The 23857-nt window shown below is 36.4% G+C and overlaps 1 protein-coding gene across 5 annotated transcripts in view; it reads left to right on the forward strand.

The window, feature by feature from the left end:
• The first annotated feature begins 6731 nt into the window (after window positions 1-6731).
• Window positions 6732-23857, forward strand: part of LOC106067783 (carbohydrate sulfotransferase 3-like) — a 38698-nt gene continuing 21572 nt past the window's right edge. Inside the window, exons 1-2 of one of the 5 annotated variants that reach the window (XM_056004583.1) lie at window positions 8560-9327; window positions 14702-14789. Coding sequence is in view for 1 of the 5 variants with exons in the window: in XM_056004582.1 (XP_055860557.1) it covers window positions 6838-6896 (59 nt within the window). In the remaining 4 variants the exon portion in view is untranslated. The other 4 variants (XM_056004582.1, XM_056004584.1, XM_056004586.1 and 1 more) reach the window with 4 other exon arrangements.

Here is a 23857-nt window from a genome sequence, read left to right on the forward strand (position 1 = left end):
ATCTACTATATCTAGACTAGAACTCGTATGAATTTAAACGTTTAATCATATCATTACTAGACCTAGGCCAATGTTATGATCTTGAATAGTAGACCATTTGTTACCGGGTAATGGTGTAGGCCTACTATTCTGTTCGTATCCAATTCATTTCTTAATGTGATACTATTGTTTACACATTACATTTAAATAAATCTGCACCCCTAAGCTATCTCCGAAGATAAGTTATTGCCTTAATAATTAATGTTCAAATTATCAATACATTTATTATATATATATTGTTATGACTTTGCCATGCGCACCGCCATCCAAGATAGTGCAGAAAGAAGGTGCGCACTATCAGTGACCAGACAAGTCGGATGTTGACATAAGAGACTAACGATTTCCGCCCAAGTAGAGAGCCAATATGGAGATGCTGTACTCAAGGCAGATGCCCCTTTGTGTTTGTCATGTCTCTATGTAAATAAACGTCTATGTCCTCGTTGAGTTGCCTCACTTAAGTTATTACAATATATATATATATATATATATATATATATATATATATATATATATATATTATATATATACATATATATATATATATATATATATATATATATATATATATATATATATATATATATATAAATATATGTAGATCTGGGCTCTATTTAGTCTTATTTAGATTGTCAAGTGTAGGCCCCTATAATGACGATATGTCAAAACTGCGCGCTATAAAAGTATTTCGTTACTTTTTAAACTTATAACTAAAACGAAGTTCGTATCAAAATTGCTTTTTAAAAACAACAATTGAATCAGTATTCTATTTAATTTTCTTCTTCTTCTCCTTCGTTCTCATTGTTATGTTGGAGTGTTCAGATGACTAGACCAATACATGAGATGAACTGGGCAGTGGTTTCCAAATCAGGGAGCTCTCCATATAATTTTCTTTCTATTGGGGTGTTTTGGGGCCAGTGTCTTATATGGGCTTCTTGGTAAAGAGAGCAGTTTTGGAGGACGTAGTGGGCATTCTCTGGTGATTCTATTCAATGAGTTAGTTAATAAATGAAAAATATATTTTATAATGATCCATTGGCACTTTTACCATTGTGACCTTAGATGCAAATTTTTTGTACCAATGCGCGAATCTATGAATGAAGCTTGAGTTATTAATGAATAAGTAGTGACCTTTAAAACATAAAAAAATACTTTAAAAAAGAAAGCTTATATTAAGTGTACGTGTATCAATTAGTTTGGATCAGTCATGTTATTAAATTTGTAATAGATCAAGAGTATTCTAGACTAACAAATCTGTGCGATACGAAATATTTTAGCGCCCCCGAAATGGGAAAAGACGCTATTAGTTTTGTGTAGCCTGTCTGTGCGTCTGTCCGTCTGTCGCGTTTAGATCTCAGAAACTAGAAGAGTGAACCAATTAGAAGAGTGAACCAAATAAAACAGTGAACCAATCAGAAGAATTAACCAAACAAAAGAGTGAACCAAATAGAAGAGTGAACCAAACAGAAGAGTGAACCAAATAGAAGAGTAAACCAAATAGAAGAGTGAACCAAACAGAAGAGTAAACCAAACAGAAGAGTAAACCAAACAGAAGAGTGAACCAAATAGAAGAGTAAACCAAACAGAAGAGTAAACCAAACAGAAGAGTAAACCAAACAGAAGAGTAAACCAAACAGAAGAGTGAACCAAATAGAAGAATGAACCAAACAGAAGAGTAAACCAAACAGAAGAGTAAACCAAACAGAAGAGTAAACCAAACAGAAGAGTAAACCAAACAGAAGAGTAAACCAAACAGAAGAGTAAACCAAACAGAAGAGTGAACCAAATAGAAGAGTGAACCAAACAGAAGAGTGAACCAAATAGAAGAGTAAACCAAATAGAAGAGTGAACCAAACAGAAGAGTGAACCAATTAGAAGAGTGAACCAACTAGAAGAGTGAACCAAATAGAAGAGTGAACCAACTAGAAGAGTGAACCAAATAGAAGAGTAAACCAAACAGAAGAGTAAACCAAACAGAAGAGTGAACCAAATAGAAGAGTGAACCAAATAGAAGAGTAAACCAAACAGAAGAGTGAACCAAATAGAAGAGTGAACCAAACAGAAAAGTGAACCAATTAGAATAGTGAACCAACTAGAAGAGTGAACCAAATAGATGAGTGAACCAAATAGAAGAGTGAACCAAATAGAAGAGTGAACCAAATAGAAGAGTGAACCAAACAGAAAAGTGAACCAACTAGAAAAGTGAACCAATTAGAATAGTGAACCAACTAGAAGAGTGAACCAAATAGATGAGTGAACCAAATAGAAGAGTGAACCAAATAGAAGAGTGAACCAAACAGAAAAGTGAACCAAACAGAAAAGTGAACCAACTAGAAAAGTGAACCAATTAGAATAGTGAACCAACTAGAAGAGTGAACCAAATAGATGAGTGAACCAAATAGAAGAGTGAACCAAATAGAAAAGTGAACCAACTAGAAAAGTGAACCAATTAGAATAGTGAACCAACTAGAAGAGTGAACCAAATAGATGAGTGAACCAAATAGAAGAGTGAACCAAATAGAAGAGCGAACCAAATAGAAGAGTGAACCAAACAGAAGAGTGAACCAAACAGAAGAGTGAACCAAATAGAAGAGTGAACCAAACAGAAGAGTGAACCAAACAGAAGAGTGAACCAAACAGAAGAGTGAACCAAATAGAAGAGTGTACCCGTAAGTGAGCATGTGTGTTTTAAGGTGTTAAAATGTCATAAAATTTTTTTTTGTACACTTATCTAGCTTCATATTTTGATCTATTTTCTGGATGAGAACGTAAAAGTGTATGTTTGTGTGTTCAGTGAGTATGGGCCGAAACACACTCTACCACCAAACACGTTGGCCTGACATATTTTAACACCACACTGATGTGGTTAGACACATTCTTGCCATGGCTTAGCTAATGGTGTTAATGAGCTAGATGAACACCTTTGACCCTTCGTTAGATCTCGGATCAAGTTGGCAGCATGTTTGTTTGTTTTGCCTGGCAACAATATTCACAGCCCTTTTCATACGCATACAGCAGTGGTTCCCAAAATTTTCTCTAACGGACACTTCGCATACTCTGAATATTTAGCGGAACACTACGCTTATTTTTTTGAGAGATTAATTTACGTTGTGGCCTACTATTTTATTACGCTATTCTAGTAGTTCGAGGAACACCTATTCACACTAGGGTTCCGCGAAACACAGTTTGGGAAACACATGCATACAGCGACCCAACACATTCTTTGACTGAAAAAGAGAAAAATGACGAAGGGGCACTACTCTCTAAATCCTGAATGTATTAGCGAAACTTTGTAGTTACCAATCTTACCTCCCTTGACATATATATTTTAAAATGTCACACAACGGTTTGTTGGCAAACATAGTTCATGGATCAGGTTGGGAGTTCTGAATGAAATGTACGAAGGTGTGCACAGAGGAAGGAAAAAAAAAGGGAAATTACAAATAACATCAGCCAAGGTCATTCTTGTTTTAATATACAACCCAGGAAGTAAAAATCTGCCAAGGTCATTCTTTATTAAATACATACACTGGGTAGTATAATTAATCAAGGTCATTCTTGTTTCAATATACAATGTATAGAATAAAACAGACAAGATCATTCTTGTTTTAATATAGGAATTAGAATGTTTAATTTAATTATTTAGGAAATTGAGCGATATACAAGAGTCTATGAAGTAAAAAGTCATATGCGTGATTATCTGAGAAGAAAAATGGGAAAAATGATACAAATTAATCTTGTTCAGAGGTTGATAATAACTTTCTGGGTCTCACATATATCAAGAGCATTGCTAGAAATTTAGAGGCCACCGGAAACCATTTCAACATTCCATTTCTGACCAGATTTATCCAGTAAGAAATGTTCTTTATGTAAAGCTGAAACATTATCTTCCGTTGTGGAAATTTTGTATGCGGAGTGGGAGCCCTGTTCAGCTCATTTCATTTTATAACATGCCTACAATCTTCCCATGGTGATACATTCATTGCAAATCTTCGAACTTCTCTGCAATGGATGACGAATCATTTAAGAAGAGATAGGCACTTCAGTTCGAAGCTCAGAAAGCCTTACCAGAACTTATACGAAATAAAAAAGAAAACAATGAAGTAAAAGAAGTTGTTGCATGGTCTAAGTAGGACTTTTAAAGACAGGCGTCTGTAACAATATCGACTTAAAATTTTGTCAGTAAGGAATGTCAAAACGCGTCTCCCACTCGACTGTTTTGGGTCAAAATGGTCGAATTTCTATCAAGTAACATAAAAAAAAAAAAAAAATTTTTAACAAAGTCATTTTTGTTAATGCTCAAGCCTGGCTATATAATTACAAAGAAAATACATTTTATTTTGTCTTTTGTAAAGTACATTGACCGGCAAAGTTCAGGTTGGAAGCCGTGCCCCCCAGCGCCACACTTTGAGAAAAGCTGCTATAGAGATTAGATGGAAAAGTATAAAAAGACGAAAAAAGGAACAATCGAGACATCAATTTGTGAAAAATAAATGACCACACGAGAACCACTTGTCATAGTTGGAAGTACCACCAGCAGTACATGTAACCAAAGTTGAAAAGCTTTGTACTTTTAAAAGTCAAATCAAGAATATAATTATACGGCTATGTAGATCTACAAAATAGAATTTGTTTCACAACATACCACACGACCAGACATATCTATAACAATTATGAATGGTTATACTACAGAGGTCCTTTATAACTATACAGGAGAATAGCTACAATCAATCAACGCTACCATTAGAACTACGATAGCTGACAAAATTGTTTAACCACCGACTAATTAGTCTTTAAATATCAATCAATTTAAGGTTACGCAAAAGCTATTAAGGTAACATTGTTTTGTTTTGTTTTACATGTTTCAGATTGAATTGAAAAGTGAAGATTATTACATTCTATCCCAAACCTGCAATAAAGAAGATGGCGGCGGTCAGGGTTCAAACCCTGGAGAATCGAGACGACAGTTTAGAGCGCATACCAAACAGGCAGACACATTTTCTAAGTTTAGCTATTTATAATGTTGCTATGAATTTCCAAACTTCTTTACCTCCTTTCTGCCGACACGTAAAATATCAATTTGTCTTAATCTCATCTTGATCTAGCAAAAATGACCATTGACGAAAAATCCAATAAAAATAATTTTAGTCTGTGTATTTTTCATAAAAATTAAATCTGGGATTTATAATTTCATTCGAAGCCATTAATTGACTTTCACTGACTACTTTATAGAACTTTTCAAGGTCTCCCTGTGATTGAATAGTCAGTTTAACAAAAACAATCCTACAACAGCCCACTCTCTAGAATGTGACTGGTAAAGAACTAGGCTCTTTCAAGACAATGTCATAAACATTTTTTTTTTACATTTTTACAAAAATACACTCCTTGATTTCACTATTGAGTCATCTTCCTTTACTTAGCGCATTTACAAACACATTGAAACTTCAAGGCTAATTTTAATGTTTTTTTAAAAACAAAACAAAAAAAGGAAAGATTTTCTGCTAGTCTTGTTCGCTCCGATTCCTTTAGTCTAGATCTTAAGTTGAATTTCTTTTTTACAAAGTTTTGTCAACTCTGCCAGTATGTCTTTCTGTCTGGTAAAAAGTTTGAACACGTTATTTCTCCCACACCCATTCTCGGATCAAGTTGAAACTTTGCAAAATTATTCATTAGTGTAGACAAGACATGAATGAATAAAAAAATTAACCAATTAGTTCATTAATTATTGTTTTTTAATTATTTTGTTTGATAGCAACAAGGTAAATTAATCATTCAGTATTCACAAATATGGTTAAATATGTCGGGTTTTGTCACCATTAGATAATAATACACGTTAGTTTCCCCACAACCATTCTTGGATCAAGTTGAAACCTAAAACAACTATTTATTGTACCTAATAGAAATAAAGAAACAATAAAAACAAAATTAACCAATTAATCAATTAATTATTGGTAACAAATTATGTTCTTTGAAAATAAGAAAATAACTTCTACATTTTTATAGAAATAGTTTTAAGTTCTCATATATTCTTGGTTTTATTTTTTTTCATAGGATTATTTTATACTTCACTTGTTGTAACTAGAGAGACCAAACCTAGACCATAAGACACTTTATTTTTCTATTAAAAACGTTATTTAAAAAAAAATAAATATAAAGTATTTTAGCTGCAACCTTGGAGTCTGGCTCCTTCCTTTTCACCTCGAGCGTATCTTGAACTTTCGTTATCTCTACAGCTATTGTACACAAACTTCAACGTCCAGACCTAGACAGTGAGATTTGTTGTGTGATCATTCCCATTTTAGTTTACGATTATAATACCTTAGGAAATCAAATCAGGAGTAAGGGTAGGTGGAAGTTCTAAATATAGATCTAGTGTGAACTATCTATTCGTAGAACGTAACTTTATATATATATTCGTAGATCGTTACTTTATATATATATTCGTAGATCGTTACTTTATATATCTATTCGTAGATCGTTAACACTAGATCTATATTTAGAACTTCCAATTTTTGTTGTATACACAGAATTTATTCCTTTCTATTTATGATTTTGCAATCGGAGGAAGCGCCTGTGTGCACCTCTCTTCTATAGTCTGGACTCCGCCCCAAACCTGATCGTGTTGGCTTCAGCTCATAGGTGACAAACATTTATCCACTCAGCCATCTAGGTTTTTGTTTATATGATCAGCGTCACTGGAGACAGGTATAATCGACTGCGTTCCTTAACAGACTGGCGTTAGACTTTGTCATTGGGACCAGATATAGAGGGATAGCCTTGTGGTCGGTGACCCGTGTTATTATGACGACATCCTGGCGTAGCATGGCGCTTCAAATTTGCAGCATTGAACTGTGGATGTCGTAAGTCTTTTTTGTTTGTTTGTTTGTGTGTTTAAAACAGAGACTAAAAAAATCTACATAAATCAGTTAAGCTACCGTTGACTCCCTCAAATGTTATAGTGAAAAAAAAAATCTGTGTAAGTCCTGTGTGAGGTATGTGTGAGGTGTGTGTGTGGTATGTGTGTGCTATGTGTGAGATATGTATGTGGTATGTGTGAGGTATGTGTGAGATATGTGTGAGGTATGTGTGGGGTATTTGTGAGGTATATGTGAGGTATGTATGTGGTATGCGTGAGATATGTGTGTGGTATGTGTGAGGTATGCGTGAGGTATGTGTGGGGTATGCGTGAGGTATATGTGAGGTATGTGTGAGTCTTGCTCGATCACTTAATGAGTCGTGTGTGGGTGCTTTTTTAGGTCCTGAGTGAATCTTGGTGCGACACTTGTGTTAATTTATGTAAGTCTTCTTTGATTCCTTTGTGAGTCATGTGAGTGAGTGAGTGAGTCTTGAAAGAGTCAACAGGAAGTTGTGTGTAAATCCTGTGCGAGGGTGGTTCTTTTTTTACTTTCAACAGCTCTTTTAACATAGATAAAATATACAGGTAAACAGGTAGAAACAATTGTATCACTTTCACATGTTATATTTATAGCTTTTTTATTTAGCGCTACTTTCATGCTTATAGCATGCTCAGAGCGCTTTTGGTCCAATCTCATTTGTGGACCAGTGGGGGGGGGGTATCTAGGAGTTGGTTTTCCGTGCTGCCTTTAGGTGCTCAGTAAACACAACTCTGCCCGAGTCGGGTGTCGAACCTCGAGCCCCCTTCTAGGTAGCCAACCAAGCCAATTTCAAACGCACTTGGCCTCTCGACTTCGCTTATGAGTCTGACGGTGTAGCAAGACAACACAAGTCATCTGAATACACTTTTATTTGTCTTTCTTCTCTGTCTCCTCGTTTCCTCTAAAGTCTGCCTATACCTTGATGTTGTGTTTTCATTGTCTGTCTGTCTTCTCGTCTCCTCTAAAGTCTGCCTATACCTTGATGTTGTGTTTTCATTGTCTGTCTGTCTCCTCTAAAGTCTGCCTATACCTTGATGTTGTGTTGTCATTGTCTGTCTGTCTCCTCTAAAGTCTGCCTATACCTTGATGTTGTGTTGTCATTGTCTGTCTGTCTCCTCGTCTCCTCTAAAGTCTGCCTATACCTTGATGTTGTGTTTTCATTGTCTGTCTGTCTCCTCTAAAGTCTGCCTATACCTTGATGTTGTGTTGTCATTGTCTGTCTGTCTCCTCGTCTCCTCTAAAGTCTGCCTATACCTTGATGTTGTGTTGTCATTGTCTGTCTGTCTCCTCGTCTCCTCTAAAGTCTGCCTATACCTTGATGTTGTGTTGTCATTGTCTGTCTGTCTCCTCGTCTCCTCTAAAGTCTGCCTATACCTTGATGTTGTGTTTTCATTGTCTGTCCGTCTTCCGTCTTCCAAAACTTAAGACAGCCTCGAGCGAAGACATTGAACAAGAGGCATACACTAACCATTACTCAAGTTCTGACCGGACGGACTGCACCCACTATTAACCACTATAAATCCACGTGCAACAGCTTTCTCTATTCGGAACAATTCACAAGTTATAAACAGTACATTATGTCATCAATAAATTCCTTGTGTGTGTGTGTCAGGCGAAAACAGTACTTAGAGGGAAGTAAGTCAACAAAAAGACTAGATTTAGAAATATAATTTCCCTGTTCATGGCCATCGGATGTTGAAAGTGTGCACTCCATTTATGTATCCCGTCTCTTTGATGAGGCTCTTGGGTTCACATTTAAACACAATTTATTTAGTGGCAGAGTCATTGTTAAATGTCAGAGAATGTTTTTAAAAGGCGAAATGCCAAAGAGAATTAATTTGTTGTAAGCACATATCCATTGTTCCATTTCCCTTTGATGGATGAATGAGAAAATGTGCTACCCATTTCATTAGGATAAGAGACCGAGAAAGAGAAAGACTGAGTAAGGGAGAGAAAGAGAGAGACTAAGAAAGTGAGAGAATGAAGAAGAAAAAGAGAGAGAGACTAAGAAAGAGAAAAAGAGGGACTGAGAAAGAGAAAGAAAGAGAGAGGGTAAGAGAGAAACTGAGAAAGAGAGAGAAAAAGAGAGACTGAGAAAGAAAAAGTGACTGAGAAAGAGAAAGAGAGAGAAAGAGAGAGAGAGAGTAGTTGGGAATGATGCAATGATTTCAACGTCTTTTCTAGTGTCAGAGGTTTCTTTACTTTGCAAGTGTCACACATCAGTTTAAAAAAGAAATCAATAGGACATAAGTTTGTATCAGACGCGGATTATGACAAGACCATCTGGTGATTGGACAAAAAAAAAAACACTTTGAATCCAAGTCTTCATTCAGTTCGTCTTGTTTGTTTGAAACGTGTTGGAATTATTTCTTACAGCGTCACTCAACCCCCAAACGTAAGTAGGAAATACAATGTGAAGAATAACATCTGTTACCATCTCAGTTAAATGAAATGATTGTACTTTTGTAACAGTCAAACATTTATGCAAATTAATCAAACCACTAAATTCAATTCAATTTTCTGAGGAAAACTAAATTAAGCGTCATAGTAAGTATTAGGCAACATACACAACATATACCCATCTTTCGTCTTCAACCGATTTAAAGTTTTGTTGTATGAAGTGCACAAATTGTAAGACAGATTTCCTAAAAGATAGTAAAGGTATTTTTACTATTATTTAGGTTTCAATATAAAAGAAAAAAAAAAGACAATTTTTAGTAATCTTTATGACAGCTGTAAAGGCGAATTATTTCGAACGACGAGAATCATATTTAAAATATATTTCTAAGGCTACAATCTATTTAATTAGGCCATTTAGTATACCCAAGGCTAACTATGTTGTAAAAACAAATCTTAACTAATTCTAAAACCTTTACATTGATGTTATATCGTGTAATGCATGCACTGTTTATTTTTATCTTTCGGTATAATTCAAAATCTACCAAACCATATTTTCATTCCTAAAATAATCCTTGATAGTGAGCAAGTGACGTGAAGGACACGGGTATCCACACCATTAACCAAATGAGGTATGTGTACATGTGTGTATATGTGTATGTAAAATCATTCAGATTTGATCTAGAAAGTTCCTAATTCCATTTTTAAAGAATTGAAACAGCTGTCAAGTCAAATGTGTCGTTGTAGTATGGAAGATATTTTGTGAGGCGTAGGACTCGTGTCGTTTCTTTTCAAATCAATACATACCAAAGCGTTATGCAATCTGTTCAACGGTTACTGAAGCATTTCCGTATAAATACTTCTGGTTGATATGTGAGTCCCGATTTAGTCCAGCCGAATCGAAAAGTTATTTAGACAGCTTGAGCTCGTCAGTTTATGCAACACCTGATGGTCTTAGAGATTATGAATATTCAGAACTATTCACGAATTAAATTATGAAAATAGATGCAAAATAAACACGAACACAATCCAATACAATTTCATGTCTGATTTTTTTTCTTGAATAAATATTCCTATTGCATGTATTCCTATTACATGTTTGAATTTCAGCTCCTAAGACTTCTTCTCTATTTATATCTCATACGATTGTCAATGATTCCATAGTGCCATTAGATCATGGAAGGGGTTGCCTAAATCAGTCAGGAAAACCAACGAGTTAGTAGAGTTTAAATCTCTAATTAACATGCATGACAGTCATGACCAGCAGGGTCGGATTTACCCTTGATAAAGCTCTAAATCAGAGTTGCCTACAAGTACGCATCTTACTTGCGTATTTAGTATGCAAATGGACACGAAAATACGCGAGTACGGTTTGACATCTGAAAATACGCATTTCCCCCTCTGAAGCAAAAAATAATAATTATTATATAAATCAGTGCGTCAATGCGGAATTGGCTATTCTTATTAGATCTACCACGAGATTGTATCACTTTTTTTTTCACGCGAGCTAACGCGCGCGAAGATTTACATGTTTACTAGTGGTGGCCTTAAACTCCCAAAATAAAATTCAAACCCACTTTCACATTTATAGGAATTTCGAAAACCATTAGAGCCGTTTTCGAGAACCGCGTTCACACACCCAGTTTCCATGAATGTACAAGCTGAATAGAGGAATAATATAAAAAAATTGGAAAGAAATTTTAAAAAATTTTGTGTTAGTATTTTTAAATTAGATGTAAAAGAAAAAGAGCTCGAACTATTATATTTAATATATATATATATATATATATGGCTTGTTTAATATTATTGGTTTGGCTTAATAAATATATTTATTGAAGTTATTCGTATATTCGTATTGGATTTATTGAGTAAAGTGCTTGGAATTCTCATTTCGGATTGTCCTATTGCTCTATGCATTTTCAGGTCAAGTTATACACACGAAACAAGAAAGAGCATATTTAAAATTTGAAGATACATCTGCTCCAGCAAAACAAACTTGACCTTTGTGTTAAACTTGACAGTAACTCGACAGTCTGTTATTAACATGTCGGCATGGTGGTTGAGCGTTACAGCGTTTGGCTTCCAAACCTAGAGGTCTCGGGTTTGAATCTCATTTAAAAGGCTGGGATTTTGAATTTCAAAAGTTTTAAGAAGCCTCTGAGTTCTTACCTTACCTTACCTATCACTTAGTCCGTTCGACTGTTGGGACACCATGCAAGATTCGCCCACATTCTTTCTCCATACCTCTCTGTCTTTTGTCTTAGATGGGACACACATTTGAGATTTAAAAAAGACGAAAAGAAAACGTTGTCTTTGGTTTAGTCAGCCTCAGATGTGTCAAAATATTCAGGTCGCAACTGGGTCTGTGTATGTCAAACACTGCACTCATCCTTAACCTTCGGAATCGAAGACATTGCCAGCATTCATTATTATCAACTTTGAAGTTGTCTTCCCATCACTTTCTGTGTCTACCTCTTCTTCTTTTTCCTGGTACTGTTCACTGAAGGAAGGTCTTTGCGATCCCCGAAGACCTTGTAATATAGCCATAGATTTTTAGTTTGCGTTTTTTTTTTTTACGATAGCAGGTCATCATGGGGTCCAATCGCCGTAGTAACCCTGCCTCTAATCTTGTGATGCGATCTTTGAATGTGATACCGAGGATACTTCTCAGTCCATCCAACTCTACATGAGTATCTGGCGAAAACTGTTGATCCTTGTGCTGGCAACATGACACCCTTCTCGTTGACAGTTGGGCAAGGAAACAGTTGACTTTTACATCATCTGCCCCATAGTGTATATAATTTTGTTAGATGTACTATACATTTTTTAAACTATTATTAACATCCACTTCTTTAACTTTTAGTTGGTAACTAGACTAACATTCAATATTTCAACCTACATCTTTTACATCATTGATTCTCTGTTGGCTTCGGTTTACAGGAGATTTTATCGCCAAGTTTTTTCTAGCGAGGTTAGGTTTTAGTCTTGCCTCTAGCAAGAAGGAGATTTCTGACATAGATTAGAGTGTCTAGATTTCAGGGGAGACAATACAATATTTGATTTCTAGCAATTAGATTTTCACCTGTGTTCTCGCTTCATCTTCTAGATCGACATTTAATACTATCGATTATCAGGCACAGAACAGTGTAAAGTTAATCAATGGCAAAGAAAAAAAAAACGCGCATAAATTCTCCGCACCCTCCCCAATTCACCTATTGTGGTGGGGTCCCTAGGCCATAGCTTCTGTTGCATATAGGTAATATCCAAGACTTCTGACACCAAATTAAACAATTTCTGTGACCGCTGAAATATTTGAAGCCCAGTTTCTCCCCAGTCAATCACACACTACAAAGGTAATGATTATCTTTAATTTCGATGAAGGACTTTCAGTGTCAGTGTCCATGAGGGTGTACCACTAGATTTAAGTTGGATCCAGATGTTAGGTCGTCATGTGATCGCGAAATGTTTGGCTTATTTTACTTGCCGTATTGTTTGCCTTATCACTTGATTTTCCATCGATACCAAATAAATTCGTTTGTCATTGCTCTGAATTGGGTAGTACAGGTCAACAAAGGCAATGTACAAAGATATCCTTTAATCTCTGCATGTTCCTGTAGTTGACGAAGAGAGAATGTCATGTCAATAGTAGATCTCCCTAGAGTGAAAGTCACATTGTGATTCTGGGTAGACCCGATCAGCGAGTGTTTGTAGCCTGGCTAGTAGGCTATCATTCGGACTTTGCCTACCATACTTAAGAAGGAAATTCACCTAAAATTGTTGCAATCGCTTCTGTGACCTTTGTTCTTGTAGATGATAACGATCTTAGCATTCCCCCAGGTCCTGTGACACATCACCTTCTCGCCAACATTTGCAGAGCTCTGGAAAAAAAAGTATGCCAAAGGGAATGCCACTTTAACCTGCGATACGTGTGGACGGGAATGTCTCTCAAGAATAGAGCTCCACAGTCACAGGAACAAGGGTTCTACGAGATGAACCCTATTCATTCTACGACTCAAGTAGGCCAGATTAAAAAAAATATAACTGGGTAGTAAGTTCACCAAGAAATTGTCTTCGTCCTTCCAATCCTTCACCACATCCTTCACCACATCCTTCATGATACCCAGGGTTTGTTTTAATACTTCACTGTCTAGGATGAGGTATTCAGAGCCAATAAATCCGTCTGACAGGGACGGTCTTTTTAAACGCAGACTGATAATCAGGATCTCTAGTTCAAAAGCTAAATATTGGGTAAAATTATGATGACCAAACAAGTTGATGCCCCGTACGGCCCACGCCATTCGCACATACCTAGTTACGCCTCTGCTTTCTTCTTTAATTTCTTAATCAAATTGTGCAATTTCTCTACCGAAATACGCTCCCCCACAAAAGAAAGGACCTGCCGAGGAGGTGATTGCATCTCCCGCTCATCCCACGGTCCAACCTGATACTGATAAACAAATTTTATATGTAAGAATAATTGAATTTGAGATTAGAGTGAGGTGCGGCATATTATACACATGGATTAATTAAAATATCAATAATAATGAATGCTGGCAATGTCTTCGATTCCGAAGGTTAAGGATGAGTGCAGTGTTTGACATACACAGACCCAGTTGCGACCTGAATATTTTGACACATCTGAGGCTGACTAAACCAAAGACAATGTTTTCTTTTCGTCTTCTTTAAATCTCCAATGTGTGTCCCGAGACTAAAAATACTCGTAAAGAAAATATTTTTGACTAATCTTGTTCACAAAAAATTAAGCCATCCCCCGCCACCCCAAGGAATCGGCTGACATACTACAGGAAGGCGGCATTAGCATAGACATTGGTTAAAATATAAATAATAATAATATAAATAATTAGTATATATTATTACGATAAGTAATTAACTATGTACATAAATTACGTGATTTCTCCATAAAAAATCGATCGCCCTTACCGCACCCTACTCTTTTGTATTCGCCAGTGGAGGTATTTGTGGTAATGTGTTTTTCATGTGCATGCGTGCGTTTAAAAGTACACAATCGGATCTTTAGTACGTTTTTTCTTTTAAATTGAAACATAGTCAATCGAATATATACCACAAGAAATAATTGATTTTTTTTTTTGGTTATTGTGTTTGGGAAAAGGGGTGAGGGGAAACATTAGTACCAATTATCCAACGCCCTTATAACTTTATATATTTAACCAGCATGAGTTCACGGAACATGATTTCAGGACGTAACCTAATAAACAAAATGCCGTGTCGTTCAATGGCAGACGTGAGATGACAAGAAATGGGTCAAAGTGCCCGGGAAGGTGTGTCTGGGTATGTTTTTTGTATTCAAATGTACGGATGCCATTGAAAAGTTTGTGTACATCTGTTCGCAGCATGTGACACATAAAACACTGATGTACAAAGTGTACATGTTGAGTTAGAATTAACTTCTGACTTACAAGACGAGTTTTACTTTTTAAGGTAAGGTACACATTTAATTTTTTTTTTAAATCCATACTTTGCATCCGATCCAGCTACAAGAATTTTTTTTTCATTTAGGATAAAGTAAAAGTAGAGTTTCCTCTTTTAGACACTATGATCTATATATGGCAGATGATGTAAAGCTCATCCGTTTCTATGGCCCACGGTTAACGAGGGTGTCAAGTGGCCAGCACAACGACCAACGTCTCTACTTTTCCCCATCTAAAGGCAAAAACCCAATAAAAACTCCGAAATAAAAAGAAACCCAGGCTTCAATGGGATTCAAACTCTATACCCCTCGGTTCGGAAGCCAACTGTTTTACCGCTCAGCCACCAAGCCATCTTTTAGGATATTGTTGGTCAATCTTTTAGTTTGATAATAAAAGTATATAACTTGATCTGGTATTCGGTCGATATTTTGTGTGGTTTCAATCACTTAGTGTATCAGCTGGTTTTATTGCTTCTGGCGTTCACCATCATTGATTACATGATAAAAAAAAAGCGTAACAGTGAGATATAGATACACCAGGGCCGGCCTAGATAATTTGGAGGCCTTAGGCGAAGTGAATTTGGTGGCCCCAAATAAAATAGAAAAATAATAAATAAATAAACAGCGAAGAAACTAAAATTAAATTAAATTAAAAACCTAGTTTATACCAACAATCATCATCATCATCATCAAACTCCATTAGAGAGAGGGCTTGAGAGGCTCAAATCCTCTCTTGCAAAAGCCCTGGACAGAAACCCTGCTGTCTTGCGTAGTGCATAAATGTCGCCATACAGGTCGAGAATTTTGGGTTTCCCAGACCTGTCGAGACGGAGATCAACAAGTCTGGGGCAGTCAAACAGAATATGAGGCACGGTTTCCTCTTCTTCCCCGCAGCGGGGGCACCGTGAATCAAAATTTGGCCATAGCCGCGAGAAATATGAGCCAACAGGACAGTGGCCTGTCCTGCACTGTGCTTTCTCAGGCCTGGACAGCCTTCACCACGGGGAAGTGCGGTCAGGGCGCCTCATGCGCTCCCAGACTCCACGGGCTTTTTGGGACTTGTCCCAGCACTCAAACCACTTTTCCATTTCAACAATAGCAACACCAACAATAGCATTGAGTAAACGTTTCTTCGCTATTTATTCTCTACAAAACATAGATTATAACCCTGTGCGATGCTGCCTATTTTGCCTATGCCTAGTACGTGGCTGACTGGTAAAGCGCTTGTCTTCCGAACTGGGAGTCAGGGGTTCGAATCCTGGCGAAGACTGATATTTTTACTTTTGGGATGGCGCCTCTGAGTCCACCCAGCTCTAATTGGTACTTGACATTTGGTGAGGAAACGTAAAGGTGGTTGGTCGTTGTGCTGGCCACATGATACTCTCGTTAATCAGAAAAAACAGATGACCTTTACATCATCTGCCCCATAGATCACAAGGTCTGATAAGGGAACTTGACTTTTTTTAAAAAACTATATTGATTAAATTAACTACTCTTGACGCAGTATCTTGTATGTAATTAAAGAGCTTGAAGTTGATTTATGCATTTATTTTTTATACAAAACAAAGGATCGCAACTGTAAGTTTCGGGAAGTAACTCATGTCAGTGCTCCACTCTATGCTTGTGCTAACCAGTCGACAACCTTCTCCTCTTGTTTGTTTTGGTTTACGCCACTCCCCCACCCCCAAACACTTACACATATTAGACATTCGTTCGGGATCATTGCCTTTCTTGCCTTCACCGATCTCGTCATTCATGTTCATTCTAGATTTGATGACGTTAATAAGTTCTTGAGCTAACAATAGCAAAAAGTCTTTTTAATTTTGTTTTTGTTTGGAAGGTAGAGTCTTAAAATAAATTGTCGAAGTATACCAAGCGTATCACAACAAACCAAGTAATCAAACAGCAGGTCTCACCACGGAGTTTGTGTGATACAAAACAAGCAAAATATAAAAAATCCTTTCTTTAAACAAAAAATAAATAATTATACATAAAAAAATAAAGCTTATCTAAAGGGGAAGAACTCCGCCCGTAAAACTATATCTATCGTTCCGTTATTTCCATTTTTCGAAATTAAAGAAAATAATAAATTACCAATAATTAATTGACTAATTGAGCATTTTTGTTTATTGATTCATGTTTTGTTAGGTACAATAAATAATTTTTTGAAGTTTCAACTTGATCGGAGAATGAGTGAGGAAGAAATAGCGTTAACAAGTATTTAAAGAGATTAAACCCAACAAATTTAGCCATATCTGTGAGTACTGATGTTTTAGTTTTCCTTGTTGGTATGCAGCCAAATAATTAATTACCAGCAATTAATTTCCCAATTGGTTACTTTTTTTTATTGATTCATGACTTGTTTTGCAAATAGATAATTGTGCAAAGTTTCAACTTGATCCGAGAATGAGTGTTGGAGAACTAAAATGTACAAACGTTTTAACAGACAGTCAGAGTGACTTGATATAAGCTTTGTAAAAAAACAACTCCTAGATGCGCGTTGTTCCTACTCATGGATTACTAGATTACTATATAAATAATTTCTGAACTCCAAACAACTAAACCAATATATTATATCTTTTACCAGCAATGTGCGAAGTCAAGGCCTTTTTAAGCAAACTAGTTGATAACCAAGCTATTTCAAACTTTGTCTAGGCCTTGTACAAAATGAAGACATCTACTTCAGGCAAAGTAGAAAATATCTTCTCTAGAGATATATTTATAATGAAATGTAGGTTAAAAAAATATAATGAGCAGCCTAATATCTAAGGATTAAAAATCTACTAGTCGACCGGCGGCGTAGCATACGCCGCTATTTTTCAGGGCCGGCCTTAGGCTACTGCAACCTATGCGACCGCAGTGGGCCCCGCACCTTCATAGGACCCGCTCTAATTCAATGTATATAAATTATTAAATTAAACCATTTTATAACTTAAAACAGATTTCCCGCGCCATCCTGTCGATTTACCACGAGCTCCTGGAAATCTCCCGAAATCGCAAAATATACGGAAATATACAGACGAAAATTGTCACTTTGGGGTAGAGCTATATCACCCATATCATTTAATGGTATTTCGCCGTCTCCAATCCTTAAAAGAAACTCTGCAGAAGCCGTCTCTTCTTCATCAACTCTCACATTTAGGGTTTCATCGGAATATTTTAAAATGCCTCCATAGTTCAATTTTTTAAAGGGCTTCATCTAAAAGCTCACTTCTGTTAGCTCGTGGCTGAATTGGAAGACATTGTCGGAAGTCGCCCCCAAATCTATAATTTTTCCTCCAAAGACTCTTTCGAATTCCCGATTGCTCTTAGTAGCTGGTCTATGGTAGAAAGTCCGTATTTTGGCAGCATAGGAGCCTCATCCATTAAAAATACATCCACTTCCGCTAACTGAGCAGCTTTCAGTGATCCTGGCTTTATGTTTGAAACTGATTCAGATGTTTGAGGCACATGAGTCCAAATGTTTAGTGTGAGGTGCGTCCATTAGACAAAAGAATTGATGCTATTTTTGTAAATGCCGTACATTTCACATTGAAATTTCGACCCCGTGTGAAAAATAGTCTTGTACACAACTGTTTTTCCAGTGCCCCTAGGTACATAATAAAAAATAAAATAAAATAAAAAATAAAAAAGAACAAATTGTTCCAGAGTTATGAATTGTACAGCATCAAGATTAGTATTCACTATGTCAACCTGTTTCCCTTTTAGGAGTCCAAACAACAGTATTGAGCCGTTGCTGTTATGTACATCCATATTTAAGTCGTTATTAACAAAGTGAATGTTGTCCATGCCATGACCCAGTACTGAAAATCTCTGCCTTCTGTGACTTCGGTATCTAGTTTGGAGGCGATAATTCGATATGCATGATTTATCGCGTCTTCCACTCGGCCACCTGTGCGTTCTATTTCTAGTAGAAAATCCTCAGCCAGATCTGCTTGAAACATTTCCCAAAGTCCTTTTGGATTTTCCAAAGATTAAAATCTGTGTGTACAGTGTTCTCATTGCTCTTGGTGTATTTAACATAGATTCCTACAGACCATCTATCCACTGTTGGTCATCATAGGCAAGCCCTCGAGCCAGACACGCTTGCTTGAACGTGGCATGCCTGATACCAATAAATTTAAGAAGGTCGTCAAAACATGTAGCATCGTTGACGTGGTACAGAAGCATCCTTAGGTGATAAGAGTTCTGGCTGGGCAACAAAATTAACGCTGAGGATACGACCATTATCTTTGATTTTCACGAAGTCTCTCAACCCATTCTGTCTTCCGATCCATTAAAGATGCTCGGGGCATCTGCCAATAAAAGTGGTAAATAATTTCTTCATCCTATCTTCCTCTTCTTCATCTAGCCAGCTTTATTGCCTTTAGGATAAAATAATGGATATGTGAATGGTTCTGTTCGTTTGTCTGTGTTCTTTAAAGTAACTATTTCTTTGCCTCGCTGATGTGCAACCATTTCATTAGCTGGAATGCTTTGATCAGCATTCAGTGTCAGCACGTCACATACTTCATTGGATGAGGCGAGATCAAAACCCTCAGGATTAGTAAACAATCTATTCTTTCGGCCTACATTCTAGCTAATTAAAGTTATGCACATACATCAAATTGTTTTTTAAACTTACCTTACTTAATATCGATAATCGATGAAATGTTTAATTTGTAGAAACACTTGGAAACACTTGAGCGTCTTCAGGTAACCACGTGCTTGATCAAAATAAACGCTGACCCGGTACTACACCTTCGACTACGGTGCGCAAAATGCTGTGTCTATTCATTCGTTGAAACTCGATAAAACTTGTTTCAAAGAAATGTTTTAGTAAACGGCTGTAAGCCAGTGACGTAGGAGGTGTCAAGTTTTTTTCCTTTGACGTCATTAAAGAAAATCGTTAGAGCCGTTTTCGAAAAAAAAATATATATAAATATATATACATACAAGAATTATGTAGGACTAAAGAATTTTTTTCCGGAATAATGCTTACCAATGTGGTGATTTACATTATAAGGAAACTATTGTTTTTTTACAATACTTCTATTCAGCTCGTAACTTAGTGGAAACTTCCTGGAACCTTCTGGGTGGGTGAAACGTTGACACGAATCTCGAAAACGGCTCAAATGATTTTCGTAGAAATTGGACATTGGAGAAATTCTAGTTTCACCTTTCAATTTTTTTTTTCAAATTTGTTTAATTTTGAAAGTTAAAAAAAGAAATAGTTTTCAGCTTTGCTTGAGATCGAGAAACTATTTATCTTGAGCGGACTATGCATCTTCGGTATTTCCTGATGTAGGCCTTATTCATTGAAGAGTTCAATAAATTAATGTTCAGGAACATATTATACTGTTAATCCAATCATTGAAATATTAGAAAGTCTAGCAGAGTTATGTATTTGTTTAATCAGAAATTTGTTCTCGTGGGCAGGTGGCGGAATGGGGCGGGGTAAAACGTTTTCCATTTTTTTTTAATCAAACATTCTTTTTTTTTTTCATTTTATTGTGTACCGTTTATGTTTTCCAAAACCCCATTATAGAAGTTTAAAAAAATAAAAGGTGCATTTTAAAATCTTATTTTAAATTCTTTTCTAGCTGTATAAAAATTGCGTAATTTATGTTATAAACCAAACAGTCCCCTTTGGGTGACCATAAATAGCATTTGCACTTTTATCGAACTCGCTAAAAACGCTTCAGCAATCGAAATTGAAAAAGTGCTTCTTGTTTTTGAAACGCGACTGACAAGACACCAAACACAAAAGGCTCTGCCCCACGGGGACCGTTCGAAATCAAATTAGTTTTATTAAGAAAGATATCACGTGATTAAAAGATCATTACCACCAGACGTTTTTCTTTTCATTGAGAACATTGTTCTAAGATAAGATCAGTCATGTGACATCGGGCTCAGGCCTGGAATGTTTTAATGCGGTATGATCTATTTTATTTTTTTATTTAGCATTTTTATCCTTTGTGTCTCCAGGATTATATATTTATAAATAGATGATTTTCTTTTATTTTAATCTTTTAATATTGATTCGCAACAGCTGAAAGTTTCTGATATGTTTGAAAGTTAAGCCTTTTGGATTTGGATTTATTATTTTTTAGCAATGCAATAAAACAAGAGAGCCGTGTGTTACACAAAGACATCGGTGACCTTTAGGTTAAGTCGAACAAACACTACTTCTCACAAAACTTCTCACAAAACTTCTCACAAAACTTCCCACACAACTTCCCACACGCTTCAAAAGTTAAATTCGTACCAGTAAATTATCCATATATGTTTTGTTCGTTTGTAAAATGTTTGACAGGTTTCGGATGTTCCTTCAGAGTTGAAGATAGTTTACTTCCTAGTCCAAACCTCCCGCAGTACGACGGGGGATGGGAGCGGGCAGGGTTTGAACCCGTGACCATCGATAAATCCAAACGACAGTCCAGCGCACAAACCGCACGACCAGGCAACCATCCTGATGAATAATGGTCTCTTTTAGAAATCTCTTCAGCGTTTTGTATAGCGTAGTGTCCTTAGTTACATTTGTACACCGCTTATAATAACTCACTCACTCTGTATCTTTCATGGATTTTTCACAAGTCGACTTTTTGACCCCTTCTACTCATCCAATCGTCATAAAATTTTACATGCACGCTCTTGATCGATTTCAACACATAAATCAATAAAAACAATGAGCCAATTAGTTCATCATCAAGTCGTAATTAGATCATTATGTTTTAAATATAGAATATATATAGAAAAGAAAAACAACGCAGTAAGCTAAGGGAGATAAGCGTTGTGTAAAGGACATTATTTCTAAGCTAAAAGACTGTGTGTGTTAATTTATCATATAAAAAACTTTGCGATAGAGTGTTTATTAACATTAATCATAACGTCAATCACCATTTTTACCAATTATTTTCCTTCTACAAAAATATATTGACTTACATATATTAATGCGCAGGATTTGGTTGCCAAAAGGCTAAATTTAAAAAATTAAAACAAAAATTGTAATAAACATTCCCATATTAAAAAAAAATTGCACACGAAACAATTTCTTTCTGGTCGTGCGGTATGCGCGCTGGACTGTCTTTTGGACTTATCAATGGTCCCGGGCTCATACCTTGCCCGCTCCCATCCCCCGTCGTCCTGCGGCAGGCTTGGACTAGGATGTAAAGTAAATTATCTTCAACTTTGAAGAAATATCCGAAACATGTAAACTAATTTACAGACACATTTAAAACGCGTGACGCACTTGAAATTCGATATTTTAATAAAACGTATGGTGTGAAGTTCATCTTAAATCATACTAAAGAAATGTTCTATCAGTTCTAAGATGTTCACAGATATGACTATGTCCGGAGATGTTCACAGATATGACTATGTCCGGAGATGTTCACAGATATGACTATGTCCGGAGATGCTCACAGATATGACTATGTCCGGAGATGTTCACAGATATGACTATGTCCGGAGATGTTCACAGATATGACTATGTCCCGAGATGTTCACAGATATGACTATGTCCGGAGATGTTAACAGATATGACTATGTCCGGAGATGTTCACAGATATGACTATGTCCGGAGATGCTCACAGATATGACTATGTCCGGAGATGTTCACAGATATGACTATGTCCGGAGATGTTCACAGATATGACTATGTCCCGAGATGTTCACAGATATGACTATGTCCGGAGATGTTCACAGATTTAACTATGTCCCGAGATGTTCACAGATATGACTATGTCCGGAGATGCTCACAGATATGACTATGTCCGGAGATGTTCACAGATATGATTATGTCCGGAGATGTTCACAGATATGACTATGTCCGGAGATGTTCACAGATATGACTATGTCCCGAGATGTTCACAGATATGACTATGTCCGGAGATGTTCACAGATATGACTATGTCCGGAGATGTTCACAGATATGACTATTTCCGGAGATGCTCACAGATATGACTATGTCCCGAGATGTTCACAGATATTACTATGTCCGGAGATGCTCACAGATATGACTATGTCCGGAGATGTTCACAGATATGACTATGTCCGGAGATGTTCACAGATATGACTATGTCCGGAGATGTTCACAAATATGACTATGTTCGGAGATGCTCACAGATATGACTATGTCCGGAGATGCTCACAGATATGACTATGTCCGGAGATGCTCACAGATATGACTATGTCCGGAGATGTTCACAGATATGCGCATTTAAAAGGAACGCAAAGAGATTTAATAATAATCCATATATATTTCTAAAATACAACACACTGACTCAGAGAGATCATCTAAACTAGTTTTAACTAGCAAAGAGATTTCCATGAAATGTCATACAAAGTTTTCTTTTACCACTTATGTGCTCACTATGACATGGCTTCGACAAATCGGCATCCTGAACAGCGCAATTTTCGAAAAAGCGCAAGTTTCCTTATAAATCTTTATTTTTTTTTTTCGGTATTCCCCCAGAAGACTGCATTCTAAATATAAAGTACAAATAGAAGTAGCAGAAATATGAAACCTTCTGTATGTTTTAAGAAGTCAAATAAAAACAAAACATTTTAGACACGCTCTAAATCATTTATGTACTGTCATCGACTATGAATAATTGTGCAAAATTTCAACTTGATCCAAGACTGGGAAGTGGGAGAAGTAACGTGTACAAAATGTGTACTACACAGACAGACAGACAGACGTAGTGAGTAAATATAAGCTTTGTAAAATACAGCCATTTTGATATGATTTTACTTGGCTGATTAAAGTAGCTATGTTTTTCAAAATAGTCATTTCGATCATTCTATATGTTAGGACTTAATTCGTTCAAGCGTTCTTTGTTTCCTGTCACAGCCTCATTTGATATTGAGTGTTATTTGTTCACCTTGGATCAAGACAACACATGTAGTAAAGTTAGTTGATATCTTATACCCGCGGTGATGCAGACGTAATTAAGAGCTGGTACCTTGTTATATTATAAAGAGACTTATCATTGTAATTCTTATACATTGGATATATGCAACTGGCATTCAAGCTTGGATGTATTCCTATATAGGATATTGTGTTATTTAAGTCTAACCAGTGATTGTACGGGCAACT

Source organism: Biomphalaria glabrata, chromosome 11 (assembly GCF_947242115.1).
Source record: "Biomphalaria glabrata chromosome 11, xgBioGlab47.1, whole genome shotgun sequence".
Lineage (NCBI taxonomy): Eukaryota > Metazoa > Mollusca > Gastropoda > Planorbidae > Biomphalaria > Biomphalaria glabrata.